Here is an 18158-nt window from a genome sequence, read left to right as displayed (position 1 = left end):
TCTCAAAAAGCCTATTTATGTCACCCAGCATGGATGGACTTGAACCACAAACCACCCAAGAACTGGTGGTGTAGCCCTTCCTCTCATTTACTAGCTGTTCGTCTTTTCCCCATCCCTCTCAACAATGACCAGAAATTTCCTTCTCCACAGGCCATGTGCTTTTTGGTTAACTCCCCAGGTTAATTCTCAGCATCTCTAGTTAAAATGCCCTCAGGGAGCAGAGTTGGCCAAGAGCTGAGGTCTAGGGGAAGCCCTGTCAGGTTCCATTTTTAACTCCAAGGTTAAGCAGGTAGCCCTGGCCTGATGTAGAGAGTAGCCTCATGAGATGATGGAACAACCTGGCAGCCAAGTTTAGGCACAACAAGGTGCTGCTTCAGGAGGACTACGTTTAGGGGCTTATCCAGACATGGGCTTGTCCTGTGTCTAGAAAGCAGGGATCCAAGCAGTCCTCATTGTTTGGCCCTTGCCTTGCTGCTTCCCTCCAGAAAACCTGCTCTTTAGCAATAAATTGGACCAAACATCAATCCAGAGAAAGCCTAATTGATGTTTGCTCCAATTCAGCGGTAAATATCAGGTTTCCTTGGGGGGAAGTGTTGGGGCAAGGGTAAGTCTGGATGAGCCCTGAGTTATTCTGCAGCTAAGGAAGGCAAAGCAGGTTGTCTCAGGAGTGCATTGAAGTTTTATAGTCTGGGCTAGGTGACCACAGCGACTAAGGCCCTGCTCTCTGGTTACTGTGTCTTCCAGTTATCAGGGTGGTGCCTTTTCCTGCAACCATTGGCTTTGTCTTGGCCACAGGGCTTCAAGCTGCCAGAGTATCTTTGGAGAAAGCTCCTCAGGTCTTTCCTGAGCCTCTGAGGAGTCTAGAATCCAGTCATTAGAGTCCAGTGGCAGAAGTGTCTCCTCAGGGTTCAAGGGATGAGATGTGGGGCTCTGGTGCCAGCAGACCCAAATGGTAACAACTGCACGTTTATTCAAAATCTAGTTGTAACTATTTAGTTCAATTAATTTGACAAAATCCAGTAACATGAACCAGTGACACCAGCTTTTCAAAGTCTGGTAGTTATTTACACTGCCAGTGCCCAGCTACTGCCCCCTTGCCTCTTAATGCCTCTCTGGTAATCCCACTGACCCCCAGGGGGTGGTACTGCCCAGTTTGGGAACCACTGCCATACAACATCAAAATGGCCTTGTTTTGTAACCCTCTTAGAACCCTCTTATGGTGGGTTAAATGCTCAGACAAGGCAATGTCCTGTACCCTCTCAAACCACCCATCCCTAGAGAGACCTGCTGCGCATTTCCAATGTTTGGCAATGTTGAGTCTGGCTATTGCCAGCAAGATAGCTCAGTTGATAAGAGTGTGAACTCTTAATCTCAGGGTTGTGTGTTCGAGCCCCACGTTGGGCAAAAAGATTCCTGCACAGCAGGGGGTCAGACTAGATGACCCTCGTGGTCTCTTCCAACTCCACAATTCTATGATATTGCAAAGAACAGTCTTAGCAGCTCCTTATGAACAAGGGTGGGATTTAAGTCACTGTCAATGGCCAGGAGAGCTAATACCAGGTCTGGGGTTAGAGACTGGTTTCTTATTGCAGAAAGGTCCATGAATAAGCTGTTAATATTTCACACTGCCACCACATATGAAGGAAGGTGCGCTTGTGACCATAGGCTCTCCAGCATAGCCATAAAGTATCTTTCAGGATGTGCAACAGTCTAACAAGCATCCAATGCCAGCATAGTAAAAGCTTGAGGGATGCTGCCTTTATTTTGGCAGAACTTGTCTTAATAGGTAGACAGGATCATACCTTCAGCTTGCTTCCCTGAATACTCTTTAAGAGTATTATTTCTTTATTTCATATATTTTATACACCAATAGATTGTAGGGGGGACGGGACTCCAAGACGTTTACAAGAAGAACAAAGCAATACAAGAAAAACAAAGCAAAACAATCTATGAAAACAGTTAAAAACTAGGCTCCTTAGTCCTGCAAAGGCAGATCCATCCTGCAAGTAAAAGTCAGCGCAGTGGCCTGAACTGCTGCCACGTGCTCAGAGGTTGGCATGGGGTGGCTTGGCCAACCTCTTCTCTTCTAGAATCTTCCCAAACAAATGGGCTACCTCCATGGCACAACCCCAGTGGATGGTGAGCCCAAAACCGCCATGGCCATAGTTGTGGATCACCTGAGAGAGAAGGAACAGGCAAGAAGAGAGCTACTTCACCAAGGAAAACAGCAGGAAGGAAAACATTACTTCCTACAGCAACTGAATGTCAGGGTCGATTAAGGCACCATCCACACATCAAACACATTGCAAGAGAATTGCATTTTGCTTCACTAAATTTCAGTAGGGCTAGCTTACTCGTACACAGGACTGCAGCCTTAGAGTAACACCCCCCCCCCAAGGATATATGAGAGTCCTAAGCCGCAGCATGTGTGAGATACCATGCAAGGGCTGATCCTGTTCCACAAATCAATTCACACCATGCATACGGAAAGTTACTCACCTCTGATTGTAACATCCCATGGCGAACAGCCTGGTGTTCTAATCGGACTCTTGGCCGTACGGGACGATGACCACTCCATTCGTGGATGATTTTGGCTTTCTGGAAGCAGCAACATGCATGGTTATTCAGAGCAGGCAATTGTAAGAAAACATGGGAAGTAGGGACAGCAATCCACTTTGCCAGTGCCTATACTGAATCTTCCTGTGTAAGAGCCCTAACACAGTGGTAGAAGACTGGGGTGTTGCATCTCCAGCTCAAGGATAGGAAGCTGCAGCAGGTGTGGTCCCTCCCTATCAGCACCAGCCAGCCTGCCATCAAGGGCAGTGATGGCCAAACTTGGCCCTCCAGCTGTTTTGGGACTACAATTCCCATCATCCCTGACCACTGGTCCTGTTAGCTAGGGATGATGGGAGTTGTAGTCCCAAAACAGCTGGAGGGCCAGGTTCGGCCATCACTGGTCAAGGGTGATGGGAGTTGTAGTTCAGCAACATCTGGAGGTCCCCTGCGGGTCCCCCATTCCTGGGCCACAGGGATGGGCACAGCCCTGTCTGAGATCTAGGGATGCCACCTTGGGTTGGGGAAAGTACAGGACGGGGCAGACAAAATAAAGGACAGGTGGGGGGAATGGGGGGGAGCTAAAAATTACTTTACCTGGTGCAGAAATGACTTCAAAGCACTACAATTATCAAATGGAAGCTATCAGTAACTGCAAACACTCCAACAGCAATATTGAAAGGAACTCTTCCCCACTGGCTGAATTTCTGCCTGCCAGAATCATGATGAATATAGCAACCCAGCCAAAAAAGAAAAAAAGGCGCGGGGGGGGGGGGGGGAGGGAGAGAGATAGCAACAAATTCTGCTTCTCTTCCTCATAGAGCTTTGCTTCCAGCATCCTAACAGGGTTCAAACTACAAGAAAGAAGATTCCACCTAAACATTAGGAAGAACTTCCTGACAGTAAGAGCTGTTGGACAGTGGAATTTGCTGCCAAGGAGTGTGGTGGAGTCTCCTTCTTTGGAGGTCTTTAAGCAGAGGCTTGACAACCATATGTCAGGAGTGCTCTGATGGTGTTTCCTGCTTGGCAGGGGGTTGGACTCGATGGCCCTTGTGGTCTCTTCCAACTCTATGATTCTATGATTCTATTCTATGATTCTATTCTATGGTTCACATAACCGCTCATCCCCCTGAGAGCTCCAATATGATGCTTTAATGCCTAGGGATGGACAAATAATAATAATAATAATAATAATAATAATAATAATAATAATAATAATAATAATAAATATTATTTATTAAATTTATATACCACCCTTCATCCAGGCAATTTCAGTGACAGAACCCTAAATGTGAAAAGCCCCCCTCTGCAGACTCCATGTGATCTATTCTAGAGGTGGAAATAAGCCAAGAGACCCTTAAACACACAGTGAGACTGAGCTATGAGAATGTTGACATGTGCTTTAATTTGCTTTTTGGCTTATTGTTGGTTTTAATTTTTTTAATAACAGTAATAACTGTTTTTACTAACAATTTCATTGTTTTATTCTTTGTGGTTGCTGTATACAAATGTTTTAAAATAGGTCTGCCACCAGATAGGCATGTCCTGCCACTGGTCTCCATTTATACATTACTTGTCTGTGCAAACACGGTACAAACTCTTTAAGCCACCAGGAACTCTTTTAACCCAGAGCAAGAGACTTTGGGTATAATATACAGTTTGCAGAATGGGAAAAACCAGTGCTTTCTTCTTTAAAATAATGTTTAGGGGTACTCTCATTTTGACTCAAGAAATCACCATTTTATAGTTCAAATCAGGAAAAATAAATACAGTAAATGGACAAAAGTACAAAAATTCACAAAATGTTAAGGGGTATGCATACTCTCGTATCCCCCCACAAAAAAGCACTGGGAAAAACTATGGAGAGAGGATTTGAAATTTATGTGTTATACTTTAACAGAAAATTATATGAAAATGATGTATTGCTGATATTTAACCCCAAGTAAATTAGCAAAAATGTTTAGGACAAGTTCAAATATTTGTTGGAAATGTAAGGAAAAGGAAGGCACCTTTATCATATGTAGTGGAATTGCAAAGGAATTCTGAGAAATGATATAAAATGAATTTTAAAAAAATGTTTAAAATAACTTTTGTTAAAAAAACAGAAACCTTTTTGTTAGGAATTGTAGGTGCAGAGATACTGAAGAAACTGAAAAGACTTTATGTATGCTACAACAGCAGCAAAGATGCTTCTTACCCAGAGTTCGAAAGACAACAAGATATCTACTAGGGCGGACTGGCAGATGAAATTATTGGACTACGCAGAGAGGGCAAGATTAGCCAGGGGAAATCAGAACTCAGGAGTGTCAGGGGCTGCCATCAAGGGAGGGGAGAGAGGCAGGAACGTCCAGAGAGCCTCCCCCTTTGTTGAGCAGCTGCACCCCCCTTTGTTGAGGGTCTGGGGAAGGTGAGGCCTCAGGAGAAAGGGATGAAGAAAGAAGGGGGGGGGGGTTTGCAAAGGCTCACTCAGCCTGAGATGAGCCACGACGCGGCTCCCAATGAGTTGTTTTCGCCAGGGGAATAAACGTAAGGAAAAGAGGCGGAGAGGGGGTTTTCCTGGGCTTTTGTGCTGGGTGGCAAACTGGAAGAAACCACTTCTGGAATCTGCTAGTGATTGAGGCAGACATGGATTTTGGACTTCTGCACTCTGCATAATTTGCACTCAATAAAACCTGTAAAAGACAGGTCAGAGTCCTGGCTTTTATCTTTGTGAGCAACCACACACATTCCTCACAAGGAAGATCAAAACTTCAACAAAGAATGGGATAAATATATATTGTACTTGAAAGACCACTGTAAACACTTGAACTCTTTGGCAGGCTTTAAATAACTCTTGCAATGATACAAGATTTTGGATACAATGGAGAATGGTAAATTAGATGGACTTGTAATATGCAGTTTAAAAAGTTATTTAAAGAACCCATGGAGGTGACGAGGGAAGACTTGAGATTCGGAAGAATTTTGTGTAAATTTTAATGTCTGTAATAATATTACTTGTGTGAATGAATTTGTACAATCAAATAAAAATAATTTCAAAAAATAAATAAAGGAACTCCTTTAACCCAAGGGAAACTCAAAGCAGGTTGTGCTGCGCCCGGAGTTCCCCCATGTGTGCCGGGAAGGCTTGGAGCGCGGGACGGCCTGCTCAGTCCCCGCAGCAGCACTGACCCACGCTGGTCACTGTACCTGGAGGCTAGGAAGCAGCTCACAGCACCCTTGCCAAATGCGCTGGTGGTCCTGGGGGCTGTTCTCTTGACTCCAGTTTCCCAGCTGAAATATTCCTCCCAATGTCACTGCGTTGCTCCTACAGCAGAAACAGAAAGGGAAGTGGCAGCAGCGTGTGTGTGTGTGTGGAATTGGCCCTAACCCAGGTTGGAAGAAATGGTGTCAAGCAAGGGTGGGGGGCCATGCCCAGGTCACACAAGTGTGCCAGGCTGGCTACTGCCAAGCCACAATGGCAGTCTATGGCATTTGGTGTCAGCATCCTGCTTCTGCTCCTTTTGCCTGCGGGAGAAGTGACGCTCTGGGTCTCCCGAGCAATGCTTGTGTCCATCACACCCGAACGTCCCAGGGCTCCAGGATGGCCAGAGGCCCCAAGGAGGTGATCATTTAGGCCACATCCACACCATTTAAAGTACATGGTCTCTTCCAAGGAATCCTGGGAACTGTCCTTTGTATGGGGGTTGTAGCTTCGGGGGGGGGGGGGCAACTACAGTTCATGATTCTTTAGGGGAAGCCATGCACTTTAAATGCATGGTGTGGATGTGACCCATGATTACTGTCCTACCTGTTACCTCTGTGTGTTGTGGGTTGGGATGGGCAACAGATCCTGAAATGGCCAAGTGAACAAGAGTTAAGAAATCACATAAAGCACAGGGGGTGGAAATGTTTCAGCCCAAGGCCAATCACCCTCATAGGGGCCACATTCCAGTAGTGATTGGAGGCTGGGGATGAGGGAGAATTTCAATTCTGTTTGCATTTAAACTTGAATGTATCAAATCTGCACTTTCTGAAACAATATGAGAACCAAAGCACAGTCATCCTTCAAAATTTGCACTAACTGAATCTTGCAATGCAGTTCTCCAGCAAATGCTTGCAGAAATGCGCTTATTAGGTGACAGCGTGCATAGAAATGAATATATTGTGAAAATAACATGCAAAAATCCACCATATGAGGGGAAAGAGTTTGCAAAAACGTCTACATGACTCAAAACTACAGATAAAAATGTGTTTGTTAGCAGAAATATACATGTAAAATGCTGAATAATTTCCATGAAGGGTTTTTTAAAATTGCAAAATGTGAACTGAACTTATGATTAGCAAAACCAGAAAGAGAGAGAACTGAAATGGACAGCTCCTTCTATCCCTAATGAAAAAAGTGTTAATTAGGAGAAATTTGCACATAAAAAGCTGAAGAATTTTTGTGAGAATTAAAAAAAATAAATAAAAAATCAGACATTGCTGCAGAAATGTGGACAACTTAATCCAAGGCTGGAAAAATTAGAAACTGAGAGGACTCAGAAGGACAGATCTGTCCATCCCCACAAAGGCAAAAGTGGGCGAGATGCGACACATATCTTTGTACATTAGGCTACATTCCAGTTGCACAAAAGTCAGAAATCTCTGCACCCGGCACCTCACATGCCCCTCCCTCCCTCCCTCCCTCCAGGCAAGCAAGCGGCATTGCCCCAGTGGAAGGACACATCCAAGCAGGTTAAAGCGCTTGAGGTGGGTGCCAGCGGATGGTGTGAAGTGAGGGTGCAGGCCAAGAAGGGCCCTAAGCACCAAAGAGGCCTGGGAGGCTCCCCCAGACCCTGGGCTTGGGATTCCCCAACCCTGAGCAACACAAATGCCACTGGGCTTCCCCAACAAGGAGTCCTCCAGATGTTTTGCAGCACTGTCAGGGCCTGGTGGGAGCTGGAGGAGCAAACATCTGGAAGGCATCCAATTGGGGAAGACAACATTCTGCCATAGTCAGTTATGTTTTCCTTACCCAGGTATGATGTAAGGTGTGTTATAGATCTCTGTCTCAACATCATGGGTGATGATGAAATGCTTCACCCAGGGGGCCTCAACCTAGAGAGCCAAAACAAGCAGAGGCAACAGCAAGGCTGTATTGCTGCATTCACCCCAGCAGGAATCAGGTGACCTGAGGAACAAATCAAGCCCCATCTTTTTTATTATTATTCAAATCAAGCCCCATCTTGCCGTATAAAACTCCTGACTCTGGTCTGGATCCTCAGCTTGAGCATTGTCACAGATTTGCTGACCCATCAACCCCATCATAGCCCCACCAGGACTGCAGGTAAATATGTGCTTCTTCAGACACAGGCAGCTTCTTCCCTTCTTGCAAGGTAGCCAAAAGAATCCTAGAAAGCCGGCCTTACCTTGATGACTTGCCCCCGGCCCGGGCATAACTCAGGGTCAGGTTGTAGCTCCCCAGCACGAACCCCTGTGCAGTTGATTATGATGTCCACGCCTTCAGCCATCAACTAAGCAAAAGACAGATTTGTGGTGTTATTGTCTCTGAAGGCAAATGGGAACTGGAATCCAAAAACATATGGAAGGCCAGAGGTTGCCCACCCTGGTTTTCTGTCCTGCTTAGCCAAAAATGGTTTGGAAAGTCCACCATATCTGCCTAAAGCAGGGCAGGAATTATTGGAGCCATACTCCAGAAATATCTAGAGAGAGGGCAGCTGGTTGGGGATTGTGACGTTAACATATGAGAGTGCTGGAGGTGAAATAGTTAAACAGGTTGCCCAATCAGAACTCCGGGGGCAGAGTCAGAGGAACTATAAAACCAGCTCTGGGAGGGGCAAAGGGAGGAGTTCGTTGGGAGTTGGGTGGTTGGAGTAGGAGTGAATTGGGATAGAGTCTGGGGGTAGGTTGAGTTAGTGTAGTGAAATAAGCTGAGTCAGGAACAGTTAGGAGCTAGGAAGACAAGTAAATATCTGAGAGGTGGTTTAGTGAGTGAGAGCAGGTAGCGGAAGTTATAGGTCTGGATAGGCACCCCATGATTGTAATGGACCGATGCCGTTTATGAAACCACACACTTGTTAAACTGCAATAAATAAACAGAAGTTTATGTTCCAATGTAACCCTGACGGGACTCAGTATTGTACCACCTGGGTGGTGGCAGCGAGAAATAAAGTGGTGGCACAGGGATCAATAGACGGTGAAACGTCCAGGGACCCTGTGTGATCGCCACAGGGATGTCTGGGCTTACAGTCACACCAAGCATTTAAAGCACTAGGTTGTCACTTTAAATAATCAAGGCTTCACCCAAGGAACTCTAGGAACTGTAGTGTGTTAAGGATGCTGAGAGTTGTTATGAAACCTCCAGAGCTATAGGATTCCCTGTGAAGAGGGATTGATTGTTATTTCGCTCTGGGAGTCATAGAATCTTAGAATTGTAGAGTTGGAAGGGACCCCTAGGGTCATCTAGTCCAACCCCCTGCAATGCAGGAATTTCAGCTAAAGCATCCATATAGCTCCGGGAGAGGAAGAGGGGCCTCTTCACACGTCTCAGTGCCCTTAACAAACCACAGGTCCCATAATTCTTTGGGGAAAGCCGTGTCTGTTTAAAGTGGCATCATAATGTGTGGTGTGTATTGTTGGACTACAATTCCCATCATCCCTGACTACTGGGCCATGCCGGCTGAGGCTGATGGAAGGAGTTGTAGTCCAACAATAGCTGGGACCCAAGGCTGGTCTAGTGTCTCAAAGTGGTTTCCCAACGCGGTTCCGAAGGACTCCAAGGAACCCTCAGATATAACCCTTGGCACCTCCCAATGCCCCCTACCCTTCCAATGTTTATAATTTAAAGGAGGTGTTGAGTGGGGAGCACAGGTGCTTCACCTGTCGGGGGGGGGGGTCACGTCTGAACATTGCTGGTTTTTCTTTTGTAAAAAGGTTTTTGGTTGTGCTACCAACAGTTTCCAAAATTTCCAAATATGCCCCGAGGGCTAAAAAAAAAGTTTGGGACTCCTAGTCTGGAATATCCTATCATATTTGATCCTGTGTTGTAGATGACACATTGTCCCTTGGCAATATTGAAGAATTTCAACTTTGTCTTTTGTAAACCTTTGTCAAAGATGCCAAAGTTCCAGAATGGCTTTTTACCAGCAACTGACATATTTCTATCCAAGCGTATTTAAGAAAACTCCAGGAGAGGATTGGAATGTCCACTGGAGATGCTAGGGGGAACCTACTCCAGACTGGTAGAAAGGTTTTAAGGCTGGACCCACCTTCCAGGGTTATGGCTAATCTGAGTAAAGGGAAGCAACTGGGCCACGTTAATTCAGAGAAGCATAGAACGGCAGAGCTGGGAGGGAACCAAAGGGTCATCTAATTCTAATCCAAACCTGTGCTGTGCAATGCAAGAATCATAACTAATTTGTTTTTATATTGTGTTATTCAAAAAATTAAATACAGTTCATGTAAACATATATATGGGTGGGTTATTATTATGATTTTTACAATCTTGCAAGAATTCAGAATTTATTTATTGAAATTTTGTATACCACTGGACTGTGAAAAACCTCAGACCTCAAAGCTTTCTCCTTCCCCAAAATTCCTTGCTCCAGTTCTGCTCAAAATGCAGCCATATTTAAAGCCTAACGATAGACTCCCCCCTCCCCTCCCCCTCTATCTAATCCTGTCCACAGCTGGTGGAGAAGGGAAATGCCTTTATCAATGCCCCTCCCAGAATACATTTAAATTCCCAACTAACCTCCTGGAAGGACTCAATTTTCCGATGAAAGAACTTGACGCTCTGCAGCTTTAACCTGTAAGACAAATGTTGCCTTGTAAACAACAGGGGAGAGCCACTGTGACTGTTGGCTAACATTCGGACACTTCTCCAGTTCTGGTGACATCCCTAGAAAGAGCCCAGTGAGGTCTCCGCATGCTGGCTGACTGTTGGCACTGGATGCTGGGTGACTATTAGGGCAAGAGGAACCCTGGAAAGCCAGTCGGAGTAGGAGAAATGGAATGGAATGGAGTATCTTGACAGGAACCATGGCTGGCTGGCAGCCTCTTCCGGAGAAAGGGCACTTGCAGAGCACCTGCTATGCCTGTGGAAGGTTCCATGTTCCGTTCCCAAGGGCATCTCCAGGTGGGGCTGGGAGGGAACCGAAGAGCCAGTCAGTGTAGAAATAATACCGAGCTTGGCAGACCAATGGTCAAACTCTGACAAGGCACCTTCTCATGGTCAGTATGGATATTGTCAGAACAGAGAGAAGAAAGCAAATATCATACACACCTCTTTGTAAGCCAGGGTAGATATCGTTTGCCCTCCAGCATCAGAGCTGTGTTGAACCAACCATAGCTGAAACCAGGGAAATGAAAGGTAAGGACATAGAAATGGGCTACCATCTGAAATACAGGGGTCCCTTCACTTATGCGGGGCTTTTGTTCCCGGGCTACATGCAGACATGTGAAATCGCATAAAATGGAGAGGGCGTTGTTGAGAGAGGCTGGAAAGCAACTCTCTCTTGGTGGACTCCATCCATCCCATCCACCTTCCTCAAGTGCCAATGCACCCTTTCGAGCGCAAACACCCAAAACCTAAAGGGAAGAGAGAATTGATCAATACCTGTAGCCAGGGAAGAGCTCAAGCTCTTTCTGTGACAAGGTCCTAAATCCCAAAACGATATTCTTCCATGATGGGTCCTGCAGAGGAGAAAGTATTGTGCCAGTTATAAGGCAACTGAGGGATGAGTCCACATATCTAAGATGCTCTGGTCCAGTCACCTTGTTCTCTGTGAAAATTGATAATTTGTACCAAATGGCGTCATTTAACTGTGATTCATGCACCACTTCTTGAGCAAGTCATTCAAGAAATTAGAATAGATTCCACTAACAAAGATACCGTAGATGCACCTGAGATGCATTTGGCCTCATGTTCCTACACCTATTGGTTGTGGGTTTCCCCCTCTGCTTTGCAGTGATGCAAAAATAGCCATATTGAGTGTCATACAAATAGGCCATTGAAAGCAATCTCCCATTATCATCTGTCTATGCAATACTCCAGAACTCCTTCTACAAGGAAGACCAAACATCCTTTGAAATAATTGCTCTTATTTAACATCAGTTACTTACCGGAACTGGCTGTGTAAAGAGATTGTATCCAGAGAGCAGAAACAACCCCATCTCCTCAGCTTCTGGTGAATTAATGTGTTGAAGAAGATAATCAAAAGTCTCTTTATTCCAGAGTCTGTCATATTAAATAATACAGTCAGACAATTACACACTCTAGGATTGTACTGTAAATTTTCCTGCAACTTGATGGTCTACCAGAAAACAGAATGGATGAGTCTCCCGATGCAATGCCTCTCCCAAGACAAATATGCCAATACAATGCCTTTCCTGTAATGGTGGATTGTTTATTGTGCCAGGAATTAGCCCAACCCACCCCCACCGAGGCTGGCATGCTTCCCCTCTCCTCCCCTTCTCCAGTATGTCTGCAAGGAGGAGTTGGGAAGTATTTGCTTTTGATTTCAACTACCCACAGTTTAGCATCCCATTCAGACTCTAAACTGTGGTTAACCTTAGCTACAGTACCATGTGCTTCAACCAAATTCATAAAACAGTTTGATTAGCCACAGTTCTTTGTTTTTGGACAACGTTGACATAGCCATGGTTAATCCAAAATGGCTTCCTGTCTGCTTCTCACAGATGCACTGGGAAAGGAAGGGAAACACATGGATCTGGGAAGGGGCCAGGCTCCTTCCCTTCATTTTCTTCCCTTTTTTCTCCTGCCTTTCTTCCATCTGGGATGCCAAAGGGGTGTATGTGTGGGTTCCAGGCCTCCACCTATCCAGGCACTGACCCAACCCAGCTCTGCTTATGTGTCATCCATGGGAAACAATGACCCACTGAAACACTTCCAACTCCCTTCAAAATGGCTGACTGCCTTCAGCTTGAAGCATACTTCTGCTGCCTGCCTGTCTAGGCCTTCACAGAAAGAAGGCCTCACCAACCTCTCCACTGCTCTTATCCTTGGGAAGTTTTTCTGAATATTTAGTTCAGATTTGCCTCTCTGCAGTTTAGACCTCACTGAAGAGCCACACAGGCAGAGCAGGGAGACTGAACCAACAAGGCTCAGTGTAAGGATGAGCTACTCAGATGAGAACATATAGAGATGAAATTCCATACTCAGTGTAAGGATGAGCTCAGTGTAAGGATGAGCTACTCAGATGAGAACATATAGAGATGAAATTATCAGGGAATCCAAAGCTTTTAGTCTTATGTTTGTTTGTTTTTATAAATAAATTAATTTTTATGGAATTTTTCTCAGACAAAAAAAAAATGTAATGGCAGACACAACCTGCTTAACAAAACTTGGCTTAACAAAACTTGTACACCTGTCACTGATGGTGTACAGAAAACATGTAAAGCAATCAGAGAGCACTATATTAAGTAAGGTGTAGAAACAGCAGTCTGGAAGGCCACAGGAAGTAATTTATAGATTTTAAAGCTAAAGGCCAAATATGTTTAGATATAATAATAATAATAATAATAATAATAATAATAATAATAATAATAATATTTATACCCCGCCTATCTGGCTGGGTTTCCCCAGCCACTCTACGCGGCTTCCAACCGAATATTAAAAACAATACAGCATCAGACATTAAAAACATCCCTAAACAGGGCCGTCTTCAGTTATCTTTTAAAAGTAAAATAGTTGCTTATTGCCTTGACATCTGCTGGGAGGACGTTCCACAGGGCAGGCGCCACTCCCGAGAAGGCCCTCTGCCTGGTTCCCTGTAAGCTCACTTCTCGCAGGTTGTCACAGAACAAATTCAACTAACCAAAACCAACCAACTGAGGATAATGTTTTGTCAAATGCCCCTCTAAGTTGTCTGTTATGTCCCGTGACATTTTCTACCACCGCCAAGTGCCAACCCTGACTCCACCGTCCTGTAGAGTGAAAGGGGTCTTACGTTTCTTGAGTGTTTCCCTTGTCGTAGAGATATGGCTGCCAAAGACCCGCTGCCCCGTCGCTGGTGGTGTGAGGCGTAAACTGGTCGGCATAGATCTCTATTTCCAGGGGCTGGTCTGCTGCGTGGTATCGGTCACGGATGCAGAGGGCTGTGGACAGTCCAGTGATGCCAGCTCCAATCACAGCAACACGCATGGTGGGGGGGGGGCTTAAATTCTCTCCTGGGGGAAGAAAATGGCTACAGCTTTGTGCACCTGGCATTAAAACAAACATAGCAGAAGTCATTCCTGGGTGGCCATACCTAGGCTTGGTAACTCTATTTGCATCCCCTCCAACATTCCTCAGATTAAAATAAGGACTTTTCTCACTTCCTTGCCCCTCCTTGACCTCCCCATTTTTTTGTCCCCCACTATAGAGCATTTCCTATCAGAAGAAGGGCAAGTGCTGCCACTACTACACCAACAAGACAAAGCACACACACCATCCCCCATCCCAGGAAAACTCCTTAATCCCAATTTTATTTTATTTTTTGGTAGATTTACCAAAAAGCGCAACAACTTTTGGGGTGTCCTGGTTCTTCCTTTTTGAAATATGGCACCCCTAGGATTGGAAGGCACAAAAGCATGCCGGTTGGTGAGTTTCTAGGTCAGTGTGCCACACTCCAGCCGGGAGAGCCTGGCACACCCTCCAGATGGCGCTCCCTCTGCTTAGGGCTAACAATAGATCCCTCTGTGCACAGGAATGCTGGCATGAAAGCGCTGCTTCCCAGTTCTCAAAACACTGCACCCACTGGCCAGAGAACTTGGCTTCCTTTGTGGCAGAGTCTTGAATGGCTCTTCTGTCAGCACAGCCGTTTCTTTCAGAGAAAGACAGCAGAAAGAAACCCTGCAAGTGGCAGAAAAGCTTATTGCCAGAATAACAAAATGTGAGGGGTGTTTTTTTTTGGGGGGGGGAACTGTGCTAGCTTTAAAAAAAAGAATCTGCTTTCTTCCATAAGAACAGGAGAAGAGGCTGCTGGATCAGGCCATTGGCCCACCTGGTCCAGGCTCCTGTCCTCACAGGGGCCAAGCAGATGCCCCCAGGGGACGCCAGCAGGCAGGAGCCAAGCCCAGGACCCCTCTCCCCTCCTGCACTTGCCAGCAACTGGGATTCAGGAAGACTGCTGCCTCCCTCCAACCACGGGGGCAGAGCAGAGCAGCCTTATCCTCCACCAACCATCAAACGTGAATATTCTTGGTAATGCTGGAGTTTGATAGAAACAGAAAATGTGTTGCTCTCTTTTGAAAGATAGACTGGACGGTAGTTTATAGCGGACTGCTGCAAACAAACAAACCAGCCAGGGAGTGTCCCAGGGAATGGTCAAATGAAGCCTTTTCCCCTATGAGGAAAGGTGCAGCTTTGGGGACTGTGAGTAAGGATGAGTAAGAGGAAACCTGATAAATAGTGTTTAAAATCATGCGGAGCATAAAGACAGTAGATATAGACCCCCCCATAACACTAGAACATGTGGACATCCAGTGAAGATGAATTCAGGAGATGTCTAACAAGGATTTCTTCATGCAGCACAGAGCTAAACTGTGGAGCACCTTCCCACAGGGATGGCCACCAACTGAGATGGCTTTAAAAGAGGACTGAGAATTTGTGGAGGAGGAGAGGGCTGCTCTGCTTCCTCACCTGAAGGATCTTGCTGGTGGGCTTCCAGTAGGCAACTGCTTCAGCACTGTGGGAACAGGATGCTGGGCTCAATGGGTCACTGGCCTGATCCAGCAGGCTCTTATGATTTATACAGGGCACCAGGCTGGGGAGGAAGGCTCACATGTAAATTAATGCACATGAACTGTAAGGCATCCGCCCAGAACACAGGCTGCCCAGCCCCCGCCCCCACAGCTGCCAAGGTGTATTTTGAACTGCTGACAACACACTGAGAAACAAGTATGGATTTTCTAGTAGATCTTTAACTAAAAGCACACACACAGTGGAATGTGCACCCATGGGAAGCTGCTGCCAGTCAGTGTAGACAATACTGAGTTAGGTGAACTAATGGTCTGACTTGGAATAAGGCAGCTTCCTGCATTCACCTTTGTGGGTTTGTTTGTTTTTTAAAGTTAACAGAGAACCTCTTTAGTGCAGAGCACATGAGCACAGCATGCAGCAAATAACAGCCTTCTTTAATGTGTGATGTAGGGGATGGGTGTCCAGGCAGTTTTGTTTGGAATGAAGCAATATGAGGAGACAGCCTAGGGATGCAGGATCCACAGGGGTAGCAGTTCCTGCCTCCAGGGTATGCACTGCCTGCCGCTGCTGCTCCTTGGAGGTCAGATCCACCGCCTGCTTTACAACTCCCAGGGTGAATAGGAGGTGCTGCTGGCCTCCCACCCCCAGGGAGGAAATGGTGGAGGGCTGCCCTCTGGCATCTCCTGGGCTCTGCTGCTGCCCTGCATGATTCATAGCTCCAGACCTTGATTCCCAGACCTTGATTCCCAGTTCAACCCAGACCTTGATTCCCAGTTCAACCATTGGGTGAGGTTGATTTGAATGCCCCCTCCCGTTTCCAGTGCAGATCTTCATGTACCCTTTTCCCTGGCAGCGGGGAGGTGCCATTTTGTGGTTTGACTCAGGTGCCAAAATGTCTTGGACTGACCTTGGGTGAAACTATGGGTATTTCAAGTGTTTCCTCATTTTAATCACTGAAATGCTGAGGTTATGCTGGCATTATCAACCAGATAATGTTTCCTGCTTGGCAGGGGGTTGTACTCGATGGCCATTGTGGTCTCTTCCAACTCTAGGATTCTAAGATGTCCTCTGTCTTCCAAGAGTTTAGAGGAAACTAACTTGCCATACACCATCATGTCTTGCTTGACAACTGCAAAGACTCAGAAGCAGGGACTTCTAAAATTATTCACAATGGAAGCTGCAATTCTGAAAACTTAACATGTCAGAAGCCACATTTCACCAATTTGCAAAACAGCAGCAGCCCAGGAGATAACGGAATACGGAAAGCCCAACCTGTTTTTCTGTTCCTTTCAAGCCAGTTCTTTGCCAATTCCTACTGCTTTCAAGCCAATCCCCTCAAAGGGCAGAATTCAGAAACAATGAAAGAAAGCAATGTTTTCTGCAAGCACACACAACCACCAGGCAGGCACATTTGTTTTTAGCAAGTCAAAAGAAATAAAATAAATGTTACCCTCTTGCTGACAAAATACACTTTCCAGAAATGCTTTTTCACCCAACCATGGCCCCAAGTTGTAGGCAGGCAGTCAGTCAGTCTCCAGACTGGATCCTGAGAACGACTTGCAAGGTGACTAGTCACAAACCTTATGTATTTCAGGAGCTTGGAAAGAGGGGTCAAAGTTCCCTGTAGAATGAACATGGGGGAGAATGAGGTGGAGTTTAACCTTCTGTGCTGCCAAAGCTGAAGAGTTGGCATTTTCTCGAGAGAACTCCCTGTTTCAAACTGGAACTCTGTGTCAGGCCTTGACAAGGTTCCATGACCTGCATTCAGGAAGTGGGAAGAGGGAAGAGCTGGCTGTCAGCTGAAGGGGAAGCAGGTGCCATCGTCTATAGTGACAGGAGCAAGTTCCAAAGCAGTAGTAACAGACATGATAGCAGCTCGAGAATAGATTCTGTATGGATTTCCAAAGAACTGGAAACAAGAGTCAAAAAAATTGAAATCAATCCCAGAACCATTCCAGACCATAATTCCCTGACTATGGAACTACAAAAAGAAAGCCAAATCTCTTTTAGATGGAGATTAAATGATGATTTATTAGATGATCAAAAAATTGTTGAAAAAGAAGATCTTGACAGATTATTTTGAAATACCGTATTTTTTGCACCATAACACTCACTTTTTTCCTCCTAGAACAGGAGTCTGCAACCTTTAAGACAAAAAGAGCCACTTGGACCCATTTCCGAAGAAAAAAACAACTGGGAGCTGCAAAACTCGTCATTATAAAAATAACTTTTTTGTCACTTTTTATTATTTCTTTGTTTGACCCCTCAGAATTACTCCTCCTCATAGAAATAAACGTTAAATTAACAAGTTACCGTTTTTGTGTGTGTGTTCTTCACTCCCCTTCAAAATAGTGACCAGCGTACATGCCCCTTACAATGTAGCGGGCGGGCGGGAAAGTGACGTTGGGACGCACGCACTGCCCCCATGCGACGTCACAGCCAGTACAGCACCTGCCACAGTGGGGAGTGTCGGGGCGCACAATTCGCCTCCTCCCCTCGCTAGTATCCGTCCCGGAGCCGCGGCAAAGATGTAAAAGAGCCACATGCGGCTCCGGAGCCGTGGGTTGCCGACCCGTCCTAGAAAGTAAGGGGAAATGTCTGTGCGTGTTATGGAGCAAATGCCTGCGGGTGGCGGGGGGGGGGGGATCTGCTGCAGTCGTGAGCAGAGGATCCATGGTTCCCCTTCCTTCCCTCCTCCGTGGTTACAAAGCATGGATCCACATGGATCCTCAGGATTTTTGCATTGGGCTACTCCAAACTCACTGTCAGATCACATGTCTGTGGCCACAGCATGAACCACAAAAATCATACATCCACTGTTTCATTTAGAATATTTTTTGTCTTGTTTTCCTCCTCTAAAAACTATGTGCGTGTTATGGTCTGGTGCGTGTTATAGAGCGAAAAATACGGTAAACAGTCAAGG

At 45.8% G+C, this 18158-nt stretch overlaps 1 protein-coding gene across 2 annotated transcripts; it reads right to left on the bottom strand.

The window, feature by feature from the left end:
• Window positions 1-1822: 1822 nt before the first annotated feature.
• On the bottom strand, window positions 1823-17272 carry DAO (D-amino acid oxidase). 2 transcript variants are annotated; one of them, XM_082196128.1, is made up of 12 exons: window positions 16686-17272; window positions 15176-15299; window positions 13503-13722; window positions 11656-11717; window positions 11150-11226; window positions 10817-10882; window positions 10286-10340; window positions 7941-8045; window positions 7547-7629; window positions 5740-5857; window positions 2500-2598; window positions 1823-2177 (listed from the first exon to the last, which is right to left on the bottom strand). In XM_082196128.1, exons 3-12 carry the CDS (start codon window positions 13591-13593, stop codon window positions 2046-2048), a joined length of 888 nt encoding a protein of 295 aa, XP_082052254.1. In that variant the 5' UTR covers window positions 13594-13722; window positions 15176-15299; window positions 16686-17272; the 3' UTR covers window positions 1823-2045. The 2 variants fall into 2 exon arrangements, with proteins under 2 accessions (XP_082052254.1, XP_082052253.1); XM_082196127.1 differs by having other exon boundaries at window positions 11656-11770; window positions 16686-17269.
• Window positions 17273-18158: the final 886 nt, after the last annotated feature.

Source organism: Podarcis vaucheri, assembly GCF_965113315.1.
Source record: "Podarcis vaucheri genome assembly, chromosome: 13".
NCBI lineage: Eukaryota > Metazoa > Chordata > Lepidosauria > Squamata > Lacertidae > Podarcis > Podarcis vaucheri.
This window is presented reverse-complemented; position numbering and strand designations above follow the sequence as displayed.